At 36.7% G+C, this 18,450-nt stretch overlaps 1 protein-coding gene across 1 annotated transcript in view; it reads left to right on the top strand.

Moving 5' to 3' along the window:
• KCNQ1 (potassium voltage-gated channel subfamily Q member 1) overlaps positions 1 to 18,450 on the top strand; it is a 360,358-nt gene that overhangs the window by 104,644 nt on the left and 237,264 nt on the right. The window contains exons 7-11 of the mRNA XM_076344173.1: positions 463 to 573; positions 3,096 to 3,191; positions 5,474 to 5,596; positions 6,628 to 6,769; positions 13,818 to 13,938. Coding sequence (XP_076200288.1) covers positions 463 to 573; positions 3,096 to 3,191; positions 5,474 to 5,596; positions 6,628 to 6,769; positions 13,818 to 13,938 — 593 coding nt within the window. The remainder of the gene's footprint in view (positions 1 to 462; positions 574 to 3,095; positions 3,192 to 5,473; positions 5,597 to 6,627; positions 6,770 to 13,817; positions 13,939 to 18,450) is intronic.

Here is an 18,450-nt window from a genome sequence, read left to right as displayed (position 1 = left end):
TCATAGTCCATGGTTACAGTATATCCATGCTCTTTCTATGCAACAGCCCTGTAATACTCTCAGCAAACATCTCCTGCCCATAAAGAAAATCAGCAATTCAGAACTGTTGGCAGCCTCCCCCTAAGGAAAGTGTATGACGTGGGCAGCAACCCATATCCCAGTAACTTCGTATGCTGTAAAGTTGCCTCAGTCATGAAGACTTAAATTAATGGTTTTACTTTACAAGATTTTAAACATGTATTTTATTGTAATTCAATTTCCTGTACCTTTTTCCATCTATTATAGATGGGGAAGCAAACCTGGAGGGGAGAATTACCTTCATTAATGTCACACAGACTGTCACTGGGAGAATTAGGAATGCAACTAATGTTTCTTCAAAATAAATAAAAAAGGACAAAGAACAAGAACCCAAAACTGCCACATTAATACTTGCTGTAATGCTCTGTGTATTTCTCTTTACAGGTGACTGTCACAACTATTGGCTATGGGGATAAAGTGCCTCAGACCTGGATAGGAAAGACCATTGCATCTTGTTTTTCAGTGTTCGCGATTTCATTTTTTGCACTACCTGCGGTAGGTTATCTTGTGCTTTTGCTGGCAATTTGGTGTTGACTCATTAGTTGATCAGAGGAAACTTTTGTTATTGATTCTTTAACCTTTCATTTAACCTGATGTTATGAAAGCTTTGTATTAAACTTTTATATTGTAGTTAAAATATATGTAGCTTGTAGAAGCAAAAGGGCTTCTATAAGTAGCTAAAAAAAGTAAATATGCAGTGTTTATTGTATGCAACACTAGATTTGGTATGTATTTGAGAAAGAGACATTTAATTCAAAATACTTTTTCTGCCCATCTCAGAAGGGTAAAAGAAATTATTTCTCATGCTAATTACTTCTGGACTCAGTGACTTAGTGATGTTTTGGCTTTTTAAGGCATTCACTCATAGTTTACTCAACTGATTAGGTCCAGTGTGAACTGTAGAGTTCTCATACACATCTTTCTTCTAGCAAAGCTGCCAAAAAGGAGTCACTGGCAGAGAGACAACAATAAACAGCCAGGGACACTGATGCAGCTCCTTGCCAAATTAGCAGCTGTCCATGGCCAAAGTCCCATTTTCAAAAGTGACCTAGGGCTGAGTTTTTAAAGGTGTTATGGCACTTTGTACTGAAAACAGGTTCCCAAGTACTTTCTAACAAGAAACAAGGCACTTGAGTACCAAGAATAAATTCAAAATCAGCGAAACCTGGAGTGTGGTTTGAAAACCCCAAATGTTCAGTGCCAAGGGTAATTAAGGGTATTTTTTTCACAAATTTAGCAATACTCCTGAATTGTGCTGTTAAAATGTTTGTGCAACTTGAAATGTGCTGTTAAAATATTTACTTTTTTGGCAAGTTTTTCAGTTCAGTGACACAAACAGTTGTGTTAGCAGATGTTCCAGTAGTTGTGGCAGAGAAGTGGTGGGGAGAAGTACAGGATGGATCAGACGAATACTTTTATGCCAGTACCATCACAAAAATTCTTCACAACATGAAAGAGTAACTATTAAAACTCCAGTGGCTTTTTAAAATTAGTCGCTTACTTGAAAGGTACGCAACTTTTTGCAGAGGAGAGTAATTAAGTGTAGATTTTCAGACTCTCCAGCATCAGTTTGCCTTTAAAGCATATTCCTCCCCCCTCCTCATTCTAATCTCTTTCATATTTATTCCTTGTTTAGAAGGGAGATCTGGTAAATGAAATTATCTGTAAGAAAAATGCCAAAAGCTATTATTTTGGCTAAGAGTTGTTTTTTTTTTTTTTTTCTCAGACTTGAATGCCAGCAAAGATGTTTTATAAATAATTGTGCAGCAGCCACACCTTCACAGCAATGCTTTTATGTTTACCTGTCAGGTTTCCCTAGTCCTTTGTAGAAGTAAAACAACAACAAACACCCCTTTATCTGTGTGATTTTACAACTTAATTCAGTAATTCTTGTGAGTTGGCCCAAGGGGGAAATTTAGGGTTTGAAGCTCCAGCAGTAAATAGTTGATGGGTAGTAACTATTGCACGCTGCCTTGTTGCCATTTTAAATAAGGGGAGCTGGCTGAGATCACAGTCAAAAGTAATTGTTGTGGCTAAACACAACTGGTATGGGTTCTGGATCTAGCAATGATCCTTCATTTCCCAAGTAAGTGATGTTTGAGCACCATTAACTCTTTGATCTTTACTAAATGAACATAATAGGAAGGGCCTTTCCTGTTCCTTTCAAAACACTTGATGATTAATACAGTTCTTAGAGGTTGAGCCAAGATCACTGGCTGCTCTGACACCTTGACTACCATGTGTAGAAAATGAATTATGCTTTTGTTGAGTAGGTGTAGTCATGTAAGCTGATTTATAGAAGACCTCATTTTTATCTGTTACTAAAACCTCTGTTAAATCTGTCTATAGCTATGCAAATGACTACATAAATTACTTGCTCTACACTTAATTTTGGACATAATAGTTATACTATATTCGGAGGTTATTTTGGGTTGTACACCATCCAGTGCCATTAGTCCATGTCCCTTGTCCCGAGAGTGGATTAGATGGCCTTATGTTGAACTCACTGAAGTCCTGACCATTTTGTAATATTCCTATTCCTCTTCTTTGTCCTCCCCTCCCAGCATGGGTTAACATATGGAAATAGAAATTACTGTGCTGAAGTTAAAAGGTCTTTCTTGTGACCTGAATCATGCCATGCCAAAGCTTTATTTCTCATAAAAACGAAGTTAAGTACACCAGGTTAATATTTCTCCCTATTCTGTCATTCCCCTGCACAAGCATTTATGAGGCTTTTAGAGGGTATGAAATATCATTTCTGCTCGCTCTTTAGCATTTGAGTCCAGCTGACTTAAATAGGCTTTGGATTAGGGCATGATAGCATTTATAGTTTGTTTCAACAAGTAATACTGAGTCTAAAAACTTAACAGTATTAAGTCATTTCCTCTAAATAATTAGTTGGTTTTTATGATGCTGAATGGAAGTTTATTAATACAACATAATTTGGCAAGCTTATGTGTGTTTTTTTTCCTCCTTAAAAAAAAAAAATTAGGACTGTGTTTTCTTTGTTCCCACAGGGAATTCTTGGTTCAGGCTTTGCCCTAAAGGTACAACAGAAACAAAGACAGAAGCATTTCAACCGTCAAATTCCAGCTGCTGCCTCTCTCATACAGGTACTGAGTTCCTGCATTTTGCATACTATCATTTCTTTCCATTTATAGGGTTTTTTTTTTTCAAAACTGTTGTCAATATTTCCATGCCTCATTCCCATTAAAAATTGTATAGGGGTTACAGACAGAAGTATTTTAAACAGTTTTGGAAATCCCACCTTTAATGTAAACTAATAAGCTGAAAAGTTCACTCCCAAATCAGTGCAAACTCTTTAATTCAGTTGGTTAAAATCAAAACTGAAAGCTAACCTATAGTTATCGAAAAATTTACCTGGGGAAAATGTTATGAAATACCATGCTTGCAGTAGTGAAAAACAGAGAGGAGGCTTCATGTAAAATTGTACTTTAAAAAAAATACATTGTTGCTTATAAAGACAAATGTCACATATGCTTCATTTTCCTTGGGACAAATAAATTCTTAAATATCTCAAATTTAGGAGAATTAAGTCAGAGTGTTAAATAGGAAAATCTTGTCTGAACTTTTCAGCTCCAGGATAGGTGGCTGGGAACCCCTGGGATTCTGCAAAATCAGCCTTTTTGTGTAGGATAACATACAGGCAGAAAAATTTTGATCCCCTCTGTTAAAAATACAGTTGCAGTTCAGTGTCAGTAAGGTCAATGAGATTTTATCCTTTACTTCAGCGGGGCCAGCATTTCACCCTGGAGAAGTATTAATATTGTTTCATTCTACGTTTTTCCAGCTTTTCCTCCCTCACTCAGTATCTGCATGTAGCTTTAGAAGCACAGGGATCAAATTTAAAAGAAATCTAGGTGTACACCTAAGCCATATCATTTTTGCATTCTTATATGACTGACTTCCACATTCACTCATGAAGCTAGAGATTTCCAGGTCAGGCTCTTTATGGAAACAGTAGCTAACTGTAAAGTTTATGCTTGAAACTAAACAGTCCCAGAGTTAATGTGAAAAAGGTTTAAATTTAGGGCTCTGGTTATAACCAAAGATTAGCCAAAAATCTTCAGACTCAGTGTGTTTCGTTTGGATTGCATGGTCAGAAAAAGGTGTGGTTTTGCAAAGAATGGATTTTTAGTGTTCCCACTGATTCTTTTGGGAAATCAACCCCAAATTATTGGGAAGCCTGAGATTGCATGTCCAGAACGTTGTACTTGGCTCCATCTGAAATATTAAGGAGGAGTAGAGGATAGACAATGAGTTGCTGACTACCTGTTCTTAATAGTGGTAATTAAGATTTACTAATAATCTCAGACTTCTAAAGGCCCAATTTAATAAGTGCTCTACAAATAACTTACAAAAAGATTATTCTTAAACCAAGAAGTTTATGAAATAAGTACAAGACAAGACAACAGCTGAAATGAGCGGTACTTTTTTCCTATATTCCTTCTTGTTTTCTTCTAAAGGCCAGTTGTTTCTTCCAGTATCCTATTAACCATGGTGGGAATTATATAGTGATTGATCCTTTACTTTCCAACTGCTGTCTGTTTTCCTTTGTCATTCTGCTTGCTTTGTTTCTTTCATCCAGTATTTTCTGGCCTTTCCCACTTTAGATTTTGTGTATGTATATGTGTGTCCTTTTTCACATAGTGTCTAAGTAAGGATCTGCCTTTTTAATTTGGAGACTAATTATTAATCAATTCTGATGATATATTTACAGATTTAAGAGAGAATGCAGTAGTGTTTTGTCTCTGGTTGGTCTTGTTTCCTAGCCCTGCTTTTCCTTCTTTTTGTTTTAGAACATAGTACTTTAATCATTGGTGGTTGGCAGGAGGGAGAATTGGTTTTGGGTTTTGGCTCCTGGTTAACCATTGGTGCTGTTCCCTCATGCTCTCAGTCTTATTTCTTTGTATGAATATAGCCCTACCGACCACACCACAATTGGGTTTTTTTCTGATAGTACTCTTGTGAGGCAGGGAAGAATGATTTTTTTCTGCATAGGAGCTTGAAACACAGGATGCAATAGGGAAAATGCTCCAAGTCAGAGAGGGAAACTGGGGCAGAGCAAGAAATTCAACCCCAGTCTCTTGAGTCCAGTCTAGAATTCTCTCTTATTATTTGTTTGTCACTAATGCGAACAAAAGTTGCACTTGGAAAGACTGATCTTCCTTTCCGGTTTGCGCAGTTCAAACTATGTGGTTTCTGTTTACTAAATAAGGATTCTAAACCATGCTGAGTTTGTTTCCAGTGGGGAAATTCAAGAATACTATTAAATAAAGAATGACTAACGTGCTACTTGGAAGTTACTTTGTAGTACAGATAGCTACACATCTGATTGCATTAATTGTTCTGTTGCTTAAAACACTTGTTCTAGACTGCATGGAGGTGCTATGCAGCAGAAAACCCAGACTCTTCTACATGGAAAATATACATTCGAAAACCTGCCAGAAATTATCATTTGCTGTCACCCAGTCCAAAACCGAAGAAATCAGTGATGGTACCAGTAACTAACATTTCCTATTATAGTAATTTAAAATTTTTAAATTAGATTGAATTTATTTACTCTCTAGAGGCTTTGTTGTGTTTGTTTTACAGATTATTACTTGGTTTCAAAGTTTTATTTTCATTTCAGTTTTGAGATTTTTAGCATAGAAACATTTTAAACTATAACTTAATTTGCTTCAGTTCCCAAGCTTGACTTTTTTAATGTATCTATGGGTTCAGAAAAGAGCAATAATGACCTAACTCAGGCACATCAATCAGTAACTTACTGTTGTTGTTTGGAAAACTATAAGCAAAGGAAGAAAAGAAAATTACTATTTCCAAAACAGTAACTTTTAATTGTTTGTTTGTTTTTTTTTAAAAAAAGCAAACCTGCTGCTTCTCTCAGCTATTGAGTTTTGTGGCTTTCTAAGCTTCTATGGTAAAGACATCTTGTGCCTACATACAGTAGTATTTTCATATCAACTGATTCCATAAGTTAAGAATTCTTTTGTTTACAAAGCAGCAACAGAAAATCTTTGTTAGAATCTTTAGATTAGAGAGGATGAAGTATTACATATTCTAAGAGTATTGCACAGTAGTCTCAAGCTGGAAAGAGAGGATGTGCAAAAATCTTCCCTAGTATCCCAGGTTCATCTGAGTTCAGTAGCAATATATCCATTTGCTTTTTGCTGAAGTTATGATTTATTGCATCCATAAAATGGTAAAGATATTCTAGAATAGTTTGATTTATATAAACTGTTGCAGAGCTAGCAGATTTTTTTACTGCAGGCACTGGATTTGCTAATGACAATGTGCAGGATTTGCTAATGACAATGTGCAGAATTCTAGTGATTAGCCAGTTTTGGCGGGATGGGGGGCAATCTTACTGATAAACACACAGTGTAGCATCATGAAAATGTAATTGATCAGGCACTCTTTTGACTGGTTACGGCTCATTGGGGACTGCATTATTTTTGAAGACATTACTGAAGAGACAACTAAATGTGGCTTGGTTTGAGTAATTTAATGTATGTGTATTTTTAGGTTAAAAAGAAGAAATTTAAGTTAGACAAGGACAATGGGCCTTCTTCTCCAGATAGGATGTTAACTGTTCCACACATCACTTACGACCATGTGACAGAGGACAGGAAACCCGATTTCAGTTTTGAAGCATATGAAAATTCTGGTAAGAGATTCCATTATAAAATGCCAGTAACTGTAATGGCTTCTATTAGTGATTTACACACAGATCCTCTTTAATATCTGTAGGAGAGAGGATGAGGACAGAACAAGCTCTTGCCATTCTAAAGCAAGAATACTTTGCTTTTTGACTTTGGTTGCTGGCTTGTCTGGATGAGATTCAACCATTCCTTTAATGAGCATACTCCACTGCAGACAAACTAAGATTATTTGTCATTTCTGCCTGTCAGAAGAGCTACTGTCTGAGGCTGGTGCGCATACGTTCCCCAATTCTGCAACTGATTGAAACTACAGGGATTAGCTGTCAGCTTTTCCATGTGAAATTTAACCAAGATGTGTTGCTATTGTGCTTGTACCTCAACCAAAAAGGATTGACACGTCTTGGCTGCACTGAACATAGTCTGCCACATGAAACCATCATGTGCTCCTGCCATCTGCTCAGTGGAGTAGGCTGTGAATCGAATTTTGAAAGCAGAAGTACTTAAGATAAATGTGGATCCATCCGTATTAACTGTCACTGTACAAAATGGTACAGTATGAGGAAAAAGAAGAAAGGACTTTGATAGTCATCTTATAATTAACAGCTTAGTTATAGTTGCTTTAGCTGTAATGAACTTCCAAAATAACTCTGAATTTACAATGTGGCTTTTTTACAAATGTACTTTTATTAGAAGTTTTTAATGTGTATTGCTCAAATTTTGGCAGCAAGAATGAGGTTTAATTTTTAAGGTGTGTTTTATTGATTATAGATACCTTAAGTACTTATGGTTTTTCTCCTCAAGAATTTGGCTGACCTGATTAAATTTAATGACCTTTAAAATAAGATAGCAATGTGGGCTGGCACCGGGCATATTTTAATTCAAGCAAAAAGTCTCACCTTCTGTGTAGTTCTTGGTACGCTTCTGTCTTGTCTTGTTCTGTAACATCCATGCTTTTCCACTCTTTGACCTCTGTTAAAGAATGATTGTGAACTGCATCTGGTGGTAGAAATGACAAAGCTGTTAAAAGGTGGACAAGTACTAAGTCTAGTTTGTGTCTCAGGCTTTGAGTACAGATACCTTTCTTCAAAACAATCCAATGAATGAACTGTACAAATGCTTAGATTTGTAAAGTCCCACCTTTTATCACTAAGTTTCTAAGTTGAGTAAAGGACAATATGATCTGCAGACAGCCTACTACTGCCATTTCAAAAATCAGCTCTATAGCTGTCAATAAAAGGATTTTCTCTAATTTCTTCTGACACTCATCTTTTTTCTTTTTTATCTGTGTTCTGCTCTCTCTAAACTGTTACAAGTATACAGGACAAACAGGAATGTTAAAATTGCTTGGTAAGTTGAGGAAAATAATTCTATCTATGGCATGCCAGCTTATGACAATGTAATGTTTGCAGTGCTTTTCATGTGTGTCTAGTACCATATAGTTTCTAAGAAATCTTTTGCAGCCAAGGAGATCTTAGACAGACAAAAATGTACATTCTCACACTTGTAATCACAATTGCACCCACAGTTTTATTAGAAAGAGAAAAGTGAGCACTCGTTTATATAAGTAGATGATCTCTGTTTTTTTTTAATAATTGAGAAAAATTGCTCATGTATATATAACCAATAGAAAATATAATCTACGTATAAATAAAGTATAATTCATCCAGTAGTTATCTGAGCATATATCTGAGAATTAATTTCTAAACAAGTAGATTGGGATGGAAGAAAAATTTCCAGATTTGACCTCTAATATTGTGCATTCTGAAGTACATGCATCTGTTCCTGTAAAAATGCTCTGTAGATATTTGTGAACAGATGGGGACCCATAAACTAAATAATTTATTTTACTTTGGTTTGTCTGGTTTGTCTGGATTCTGTGATCACTTAAGCAGCCATGTAGTCCTGTGATGTTTCTGATCTGCTTGCTTAGGCACTTTCCTAACAATTGAGTGTTCCCCAAAGACTCTAGGATTAGAGCTAGGTCTGGGCAAAAAACCTCTGTGATTTAGTGAGAGTGCTGTGAGCTACCTGTAAGTTGTCTGCTCTGCATCCACTAAAGACAATAGAGGCTTCTTTTTGGTGATCGAGTGCAAGGATGCTCATGCTTGGATTAAACTGTCTGAAAATAGAAGGTTCAGTTTCTCCTCTGAACCCACGTGGAACACAGGTGCAATTAAGCTGGTAAAACAGCAGAAAACAAACTGAATCTCCTTGACTCCCCCTGACCAATCCTTGATTTGCCCATTTTCTAGTTTCCACTTTTCTCCTGTACTCCAAGCAGTGCATCTCTGTTGGGGGTGAGCATGGTGGAACAAGCTCAGGAAGAGCAGCAAGAGCCTTGAAGTCAGCTGTTTTACATGAACAAGAAATTCCTTCATCTTGGGGAAATATCGGAGGAGCTTTGCGAGCCACGATAGGTTCAGTTTGTATTTCCTAGCCAGGCAGCATGAGCTCAATGGACCTGAGAGGTTACCTAACACTGTTCTCACAGTGACTCAAAGAAATAGAGAAGAAGCGTGTATTTGTACTTACTGTGAATAAGATTACCTACACAGAAAACTGAAGCTGCCAAGTCAAAAGCTCAGAAACAAGAAATTAGGAAGTACAAGAACAAAGGATGCTCATTCAGCTTTAATTTGGTCCTCAGAAAGTCTCTAGTCACATATCCATGTGCTGCTTTCTCATATTCAGTAAATTTTGGTTCTCTCTTTGGGCTGCCCACTTATATTCAAGTCTTCACACTCCTGGATCCCCCATCTGGCTTCCCTGCCAGTATCCTTATGCAACCAGAGATTTCCACCTCCTTTTCTCCCCTCTTGCTTTCTCCTGGCATCATCAGTTCAGCAAAGACCCAAGAACAGTGGCTGGAGCGTGCCTAGCACTGACAGAACACTTGCAAAATGGGGTTGGTTTTTTTTCAGATTTTTAAACTCCAATACATTTATATTTTGAGAGATTTTTCTCTTTGTGTAAAATTAAGGCAACACTTCTGAAAAATATCACTCTGTCCCAGTGTGTGAGTCCACAGGCATTTCTTAATGAAATAGTTATTAAAAGGATAATGCTATTCAAAAGAACTAAACATAGTATAAATGTTACATTTGGCTGAGTCTCTTTCTCATCATTGACTTCTGTTGCTTGCCTGAAGCTTTTCCCCAAGAAATTCAGCCTGAGGCAGGCACTTGGCTTAAATGGTTGAAGTGGGCAGCTTCAAATGCTTTTTATGGGATGTGTCAGGCAGCGTCAAACATGGGTGGCAGTACTGGTCTGTCTACTTGACAGCACTGAAATCTGACCAGGAGCTAGCTACACCGTGAACAGTATGAACCAGAGCAAGAGGGGTCTGACCCATATGAGGTTGTATGCTTTGGAAAGGGAAACGCTTGAGGAAACCCTAAAGTCAGGAAGGAAGGGGCGAACATATAGATTACGTTCCTCAAAATGGGACTGGCATGTAGGGAGGAGTATCTTGCAGCAGGTGACACTGTCATGAAGAATGGATTTGAAGAGGCAACGATGCCTCCCCTAGTGGTGATTTGATATTCTGCTAACATGTAATGCTCACTAGAAGAGTTTCATACAAGCTCTTTTCCACAGTATTTTTTATTTTGTTTTTAAAAATGTCAGGTACAACATACTATATTTTAGGTATGTCTACATCTCCTCAGCCGCCTGTCTGGAGCTCCCCCCCCCCCCCCCCCATGTCTCTTTATTTTATGTGCATCTTTACTCTGACTCAGATTGTCAGCGCTCCTGGCCATCCTTTTCCGCAGACCAGCAGTCTTCCAGTGCTCCTTCCTCTCCAGGTAAAGCTCATAATATTTCATTGCTTCATCACCTTTGTTAATTACTAAATCTTTGCAATGCTCTGTCCGGAGTTGCCTGCTGTGGCAAAGAAAATTGTAGTGCTGGTTTTTAAAGAAAGCATAGGCATGTCAGTAGAATTTTGAGTTTGGAAAGTTGTTCAGGTTGTAAATTACAAATGTTTAAATAAAACCAGAAATTTTCTGCAGAACAGAGGTATTTTCTAAATGCATTAATTAAAACTCAGATTTTTCCATGAAAGATGCTTTAAAGTGTTTTAAATTTTTTGTCTGTGCTTGCAAAAAAGGCAATGTAAAATATTTTCTGTCTTACTAGCCCAATACTACCAGAAAAGCATCTGCATACATGTCATACTGCATATAAAATTGTTGTGTTGGTAATACAGAAAACCTATCAGTAATTTCTTGTTATTGTGTTTATAATCCTCGATTGAAAGTTCATAGAATCATAGAATGGTTTGAGTTGGAAGGGACCTTTAAAGGTCATCTAGTCCAACCCCCCCTGCGATGAGCAGGGACATCTTCAACTAGAGCAGGTTGCTCAAAGCCCTATCCAGCCTGACCTTGAATGTTTCCAGAAAGTTCAGAATTTCTGTTTTAAAACAGGGGTTCACATATTGAGGGGAGTGTATTTTCTGCCATTTCAAAGTAGTACTTGGCTCAACATTATCAGTTGGATAGTCATGCCTATTACCATAGTTGCTGCTGCTACTCATCAAAAATAGAGAAAATAAAGCTTGGGGACCCCTGCATTATAGTGAATATCCCTTGCTACACCTGTTTCCTGTTTCTTTTCACTCATTATTATCCATTGAAAATGAGTTTCTAAAGCTTCCTTTTTTCTTTTCCCCTTTAGCCTACTTATTTAGAAATTTAGTGTCTTTTTTTAACACTGCTTTGTGAGTAAGACTCCTCCAAAGTCAAATGGCTATGAATTTGTTTTTATAAATAAAAAAAATATGCTGCAGCAGCATATGCTCCCTAGTGCTCTGCTTGAGCCTTGTTTCAAGGCACTTTGTGGCAGGGAAGCTCTCATTAATGCCATGTTCTTTTCTTGGTCCCTCCTCCCTCTCTGTGCAAGCAGGTTGCATGGTAGTGTTTTGGAGTCGTTCCTCCTTCATGTTGGAAGTAGCAACATACATTTAAGAATAAGAGCATAAAAAGCCAAGGGCTGCACTGGTCACCAGAACAGGCTGATCTTGGTTATGATCTTCTTAGAAAATTTTAAAATAAAAAGAGGGAGGGAGATACCATGTTTGCCTCATATTAAGCAGCTCTTCATCTCTGTATTCTCAGATAACAGCGCTTTCAAATAGGCTGAGGTACAGTCTTGACTTTCTTGTTCCTTTTTCATTGTGCCACTCCCTCTCTCCACTCCCATGAAACTGAAAAACAATAACTGTGAATGATCCAAGAATAGCTGTTTCTGCAAATCCACTTGTGTACTGTGTGTATTTTATCTCTCATAAGCATGATTTAGTGAGTATTCAGCAAACACTTTACATGGTTTTAAGTTCAGCAGTTTTATCACTTGTCATCAGGAAAACTAAAAAGGCTGTGAGTCATCCTTTCCTAGAAACTGGAAAAGTTTCATTTGTATCTTGTAGAAATTAAAACAGTGAAAATTAATTTAAAGCCAAAAGGAGTCTGTTTTAAAGACATTTTGCTGCATATCTGAATCTGGAATAATTTTGCTTGTTTCACAGCCACTATCTTGGATGATGGCTACAGCAAAGTGATTAAATAACATGATACTAAAACCAAAAATAGGAAGCTAACGTTTGCGAAAACTTACTATAGAATTTTCATTTTTAAGTGCTGCAAGTGGCTCCTGCTTTTAATAATTTTGTCTCCTAGCAGTTGTCTCTTTTACTGTGATTTCAGAGGTCTTCCTCTCCTATTACATGTTCATTGTAATTTTGAATGGCCATGTGCCTGATGATATAATAACATCTTCTCTTCTGATTATTTGTAAAAGTTCAAATCCATTTCTGCCATATGAAGATATCTACTTACTTGAGTAAAGTGGTTGCATTTTAAAAAAAATCTGTTTCCTGATATGCCCACTTCTATTCTCATTAAATTCAGCTACATTTAAGTTAGCTATTTCTGTTGTATTCCTTTAGCTTTCATGTTGCATTTTGGCAGGGCATTATTTACTGTTATATTATAAAGTATTTTATTTAATACTGTAGAGACTTTATAAATTACAACATTACAATTATTTCATTGAATGATCCAGCCAGTTGCACAGATAAAGATTTCTATGGAGGTGTCACAGTCTACCTATGATTTCTACAGAATCTTACTTGCTGTTTTTATTCTCTATAAAATTCATTTACAGTCATGTATAAATACAATAGTGGTTTTATTTATATGCAAATTTTGTGGCTTCTCTAACAAATGTTAGGACCATGCTGGAAAAAGCACTTAGGGTTCTTAATGTTAGAGGCTGGCAGAATTTAGGAGCCTGAGTTTAAAAATGAAATCTGTAATTCTCTGCCTAATTTCTTGGATGCATGAAAGTGTTGGTATACAAGTAACTTTGCCACTAAAAACTTTCAATAACTGAAGTTTTGTGAAATGGCCTTCCCACTAAGGACCTCATCTTGGATGAACTGAACATCTTGCCACCTGTCTCATGTCTGGGCTCAAAGATGAGGCATCCTTGTGCCTAAGGATGAGAGGGATTGGGAACCGGTAGACAGTGCATGACAGGAGCTGACTGCTCACCGTGAAAAGGCACCTTTGTTGTTCTAGGCCTGGCTTCTTGATCTTAGTCACAGTAATTACATCCCAGAAACTGGTATTATAAACTAAAACACGAAGTAGAGATGGAATAAAAAGGAACTGATCTTGTCATTGAATTGCAGTCATGTACTGTCGCTGTAAAGCGGTGGTCCATGGTATGGCTGAGTATTGTACAATAAGTTTTATAATGCATGAAGCTGCCTGTGATATACTTGACATTCTAGTGTATGAGGAGTATGAACAATAAAAAAAGTATTAGCTTTAAGTCTTCAGCAGAAGTTAAAATTCCTTAGGTAGAAGAAGAGTTAAAGTTTTACTTTTCATGAAGTCTGCGGTATATGCAATTTTTTTGTAGTAACTTCTGTTTTCAATATTCTGTTAAAATGTACAGAATTTCAGAGATCCAAATGAGTGGTAGACCTTTCTTGAAAAAGATGAATGCTATTGCTTTAACTGTTATCTGCATGTTTCCTCACAGTGAAAAAAAGCCCGACATTTTTAGATGTGAACACAGGACCCTTCATCAGGACCAACAGCTTTGCCGATGAGCTTGACCTGGAGGGTGAGACACTGTTGACCCCAATAACTCACATCTCACAGTAAGTCAAGGCTAGTGAATTGTGCATTAGTTGACTTAGACAAGAGAAGCCAATTCAGGTGGGAGGAGCTGAAATATAGAGCTGATAGGGCTATCTCAGATATTTGCGTCAAACTCTTTTTACCTTGAAGTTGGTGTATAATGTTCGAGTGCCAGTAAATCTTCGTGTTGACCTGAAGAAAAGTTCACTTGGCTGTGACACAAGGCTTTAGTTTTTAGCTAATGTCTCTGGGCAGCTGGTGGTTGATAGCCTCAAGATTTTCGCATGGAGACAATGTGTGGGAGTAGTTGCCTGCTGAGAATTATATTACTCCCTCCACCATTTTCCAGTGGAATAGCTGTGAAGTGCAAATTTTTAAATACTACTCATATGAAATACCAGCCTTTCTATTTCAGCAGCACCTTCTCTAATGGTCAAATGATGATCTGCATTGGAAGAAAAGACCTGTTTTGATCTTTATTACTGCTTTGTGATATATATAAAAATGATCTGAAATAGGCCTGTATTTTTTATGTTGTTGTTTTCCTTTTTTAAAAGAAGATCTTCCACATACCTTTTATGCTAAAATGTTATCTCCAGGTTCTCAGATTATTCTAAAAAATTGAGAATTGCAAAAGATTTTTATTCAAATGCCTTTAAAAAAAAAAAAATTCTGCCATTGTTTAATTCAAACTCCTGACAAATTATTATCATTTACCATAGTAGATGTGTGACAGTGTGTCCTCTAGCAGAGGAATGAGACAATATTTTCCCCTCCTATTCCTAGAAATCTGAGGATTTCTGCAGTGAAACCACAGATGAAAATTCTTGGCATACTTGTATTTCTGAGGTACAAAACATGCAGAAACGCCTGCTGCCAATTTTCAGGACTTCTTCCTATACAGTATAAATAGCAGAGAAGCACAAACATACTTTTTATAGCCACTTTAGAAGGGCATTTTTTTAAAAAAGTAGGTTTGGGAGGAGTCTTCCCTGCCCCCAAGCGAAAGGGCTTGCATTTTCAGCTGAATATTGTACAGGTACATATATTTGTAGTCAGAGGATTTAGGAGACTTGTATTCTGGAAGATTTCTTAGTGGTACAAGCAGGAGGAGGAAGTCATAAATTTCCTCAAGCCTTAGACAAGAACAACCGAGCAGCAAAACCAGATCTAGAAGTTTCCTTCGCGTAGCTTTTTTTTAAACTTTAATTTACCACAACATTGCAGGCTTTCTTTAAGAGAAATAAGCTTTGGTGCTAGGAGTTTTCATTATTCTTTTTGGATTTGGGAATGATTTAGTTATTTATCATTGTGACCTTCATTGATACGTTTCTAATAATAAGGTGCTCCATCACTTTTAAGTCCAACTTGTGTAACAGCTGAGATTTTTTTTTCTATGAACTACTTGTGGGAGACCTTAGGATATAGGTAATGTGTATCACCTGAAGAACCTTACCAAATTAACACCCTAGTCTTTTAGTAACTTATAAATTTCTCTTTTACTTTCTTAATTTTTGGTTGTAACCTTTATTGAAATCTCCCTAGATTGCTCTAGGTCAGGAGTGATGGGATGGTACAAAACATGTCCCCACATATGGCTTGAATTGAGTCTCTGCTAGAGTGGAAGAAAATGGAAGTCATTGTTTCTTTTAAGACTTTGGTTTTAGATTCAAAACTGGATAAATTGGATTAAATGCAAAACCGGATAAAATATTAATCAAAATGTGTCTCTCTGAAGCATGGGTGCCCAAATGTTGTAGAGCCTGAGAACTGTTCATTTAGAAGTGCATTTACTTTGTACGCAGTTTATTAAAAAGCCTGAAACAATGCCAGATCAGCCTACTATAGATGTAAGGGTTTGGCAAAAAGTTAGTGAAAACCCTGTGTTTTGTAATCTCAGTTGGAGTATTGGCATTCAGGTAACAGATATTCCCAAATATTTTGAAATGCAAAATATTCTAATGTTTGTTTTACTGTTGGGTTGTGCATTTGAGGCAGTTGAAAAGCAAGCTGCTGTGCTGCGTTTCACTGGGTACCCGTGTCGCTGGATGCTGAAGACCAGTCAATTTCCATGAATTATTTAGACAAATGCTTCTTTTTCATTCTTCATTTCAAAGTCCTAGGGAACAAATATTTATAAGCTGGTTACACGTTAGTAGGACCTGCATATTAGACATGTGGGCATAGAATTAAGGATCAAATTTAGAATTGTGCAATAGATATATCTCTTTGTGCAAAGCCATGTCCTAATTTTCTGTAGCGTAAAAGTGGTTAGTCAAATTATTATTTGTCTTTGTGTGTTTTTAATTCAGGCTTGAAAGTTATGCTCTGCCTGAGAGAATCTAGGATGAATTATTTTGTTCTGATGTCCCCAGTTTTATTTCCTTAAAGCCATCATATGTACAGTATGATTGCTCCAGATTTGTTGATAAGGAAATAAGCAACCATATGCAAGTCTAAACCCAAGTACTTAACAAAAATACAGCACCAGCTATGACAACAAATTAGTATGGAAAAGTCAAATTAAGTGCAAATATCTCTAGTTTCAGGTCTTAAAAGCAATTCATACTCTATTAGAGGAACAGAAGCATGAAGACAGTTTCAGAAGTGGAAGCATAATATAAAACACTTGATCTAAGGATGCTTGGATTTGGGATTCGTAGAACTATTTCCTGGTCAATTATATTTTTATTGCAACATATGAATTAGCTTATCTATAAACCACGGAAAGGTGACTCCAGAATAAACATTAATTTTTTGAAAGTCATAAATGCATGAGTAAATATTACATAGTTAATTGGAGACATGCAATTAGAAAGTGACTTTTAGTTGACAGTATGAAAAATATTTCCTTTTGACAGGTAGTGTAAATCTGGCAAAAGTGTGGGGTACCTACTGTGTTACTGACAGGCAAACACTTGGCATCATTGTGGCTTAAAAAAAGAATGAGGCTAAGTTTGTTTTCTCACTTGCATTACGTCATGGAAAGAAAATGCCATCTTTCAGCCCTTATGGCAAAGGGCTTTAGGCTTCCAGGCCTACAGTCCCCTTTAAATTGAATTTCAGTGCCCTGCTTGTTTATGCAAAAATTATTCTCTTTTTGTAAATGTAGGTGCATATTCTCACTGAATTTAATAGGACTGTTTTGTGTCTAATAACAAAAATGCAGGTGTGGGGTTTTTTGCAGGACATACTTCTGGCTCCATTTTAAATCTGTTTTGAAATAAACATTGTACTAATTGTGGCCCTATTTCTGTGGAATTAGAAATGGGAAATCTTTCATGTGGAAAGATTACTGCACCAGTTAATTGTTTGTCAGTACCACTTTGAGGAAACTAAAATAATAATAGAAGCACTTTGAGACCTGATGTTCAAACAGGAAAGTGATTAAAATGTCATAGCAAAAACAGATTTGCAGCAGGTGCATGCAGAAATATAGAATAACATAGCAGTGCATGGAAGAGTGATTGCACTTTTCCTTCTACGTGAAGAAGTCTTATAAGCAGAAAATGAAGATTTGAGCAGAGCAATCTTTGTAATTAGCTATTATGGATCTCACCTATAAAATGAACTGTAACAGTTTGAAGAATGCAGTACACAGTGTGTTGTTTGAGATAAAACTTGGCTCCTCAATGGTTTGTTTAATGACTGTTGTGGTCTGTTCTGTTGTAAAAGTGAAATAGGAAACTGGACTGTAGCAATACCACACCTCTCCTTTGGACTTCTCCCTGTTTTCTTTCTCTCTAATCAGTGCGTTCCCATATTGTCTCCTGTTCCCTGTTTCACTTTGTTGGATCTTTTGTTCTATTTGCATTTTAAAGCAGTGGAAAATCGATGTTACTTGTAGCTGAGCCTCAGCTACCAAGAGGTTCTTTCCCTGTGTTCGTATAATTGTTTAATTTCAGCACCCTTTTTAACTTTACATTTGGCATTAGCTGAAGTAGCAAAAGAAATTAACCAAGCTTCTAAGCATACAAATAGGAGGGAAAGGGAGAAGTGGGTGGAATCGAGCTGAAAAAGGGAGAGAAGAAAATAATTAAGAACTCTCAATCTAATATATCTTTATATAAATATTTCTCATCTCTTTAAAGAAGTTTAAAGAGAGCTCTGCATTCTCTGTGAATCCTTCAGAAATGCTACTGATTCAAAAATAAGTTCATGTCTGTTATTTCTACAGTTTCCCACTCTTGGGGTTCAGCAGCTCATTGGACAGTGGTTTGTTTAATCAGTTCTGATGTATAAATGTATTTCTGCTGCTTAATATGAGTAACTTTTTAGGGAAATACTGTCTCTAAATGTATTGTAAATTTACTGCAGAAATTGAAACACAAATCAAAGGTCGTCTCTGGATACTGTATTTAAACTCTTCATATATAAGAAGTAGCTTGATTTTTCACAAAGTTTAAGGAAACTGGGGAGACCCCTTGAACAACTCATACCTAGTTCTGTCACCTTGAGTATCATACCAAACAAATACTTGCTGTCATAAGACTATGTAAACCAATATACTCTCTAACTATGCAAATTGCTGG

The sequence above is a fragment of the Aptenodytes patagonicus genome, chromosome 7 (assembly GCF_965638725.1).
Source record: "Aptenodytes patagonicus chromosome 7, bAptPat1.pri.cur, whole genome shotgun sequence".
Lineage (NCBI taxonomy): Eukaryota > Metazoa > Chordata > Aves > Sphenisciformes > Spheniscidae > Aptenodytes > Aptenodytes patagonicus.
The sequence above is the reverse complement of the archived record's forward strand: the minus strand, read 5'-3'. Positions and strand labels throughout refer to the sequence as shown.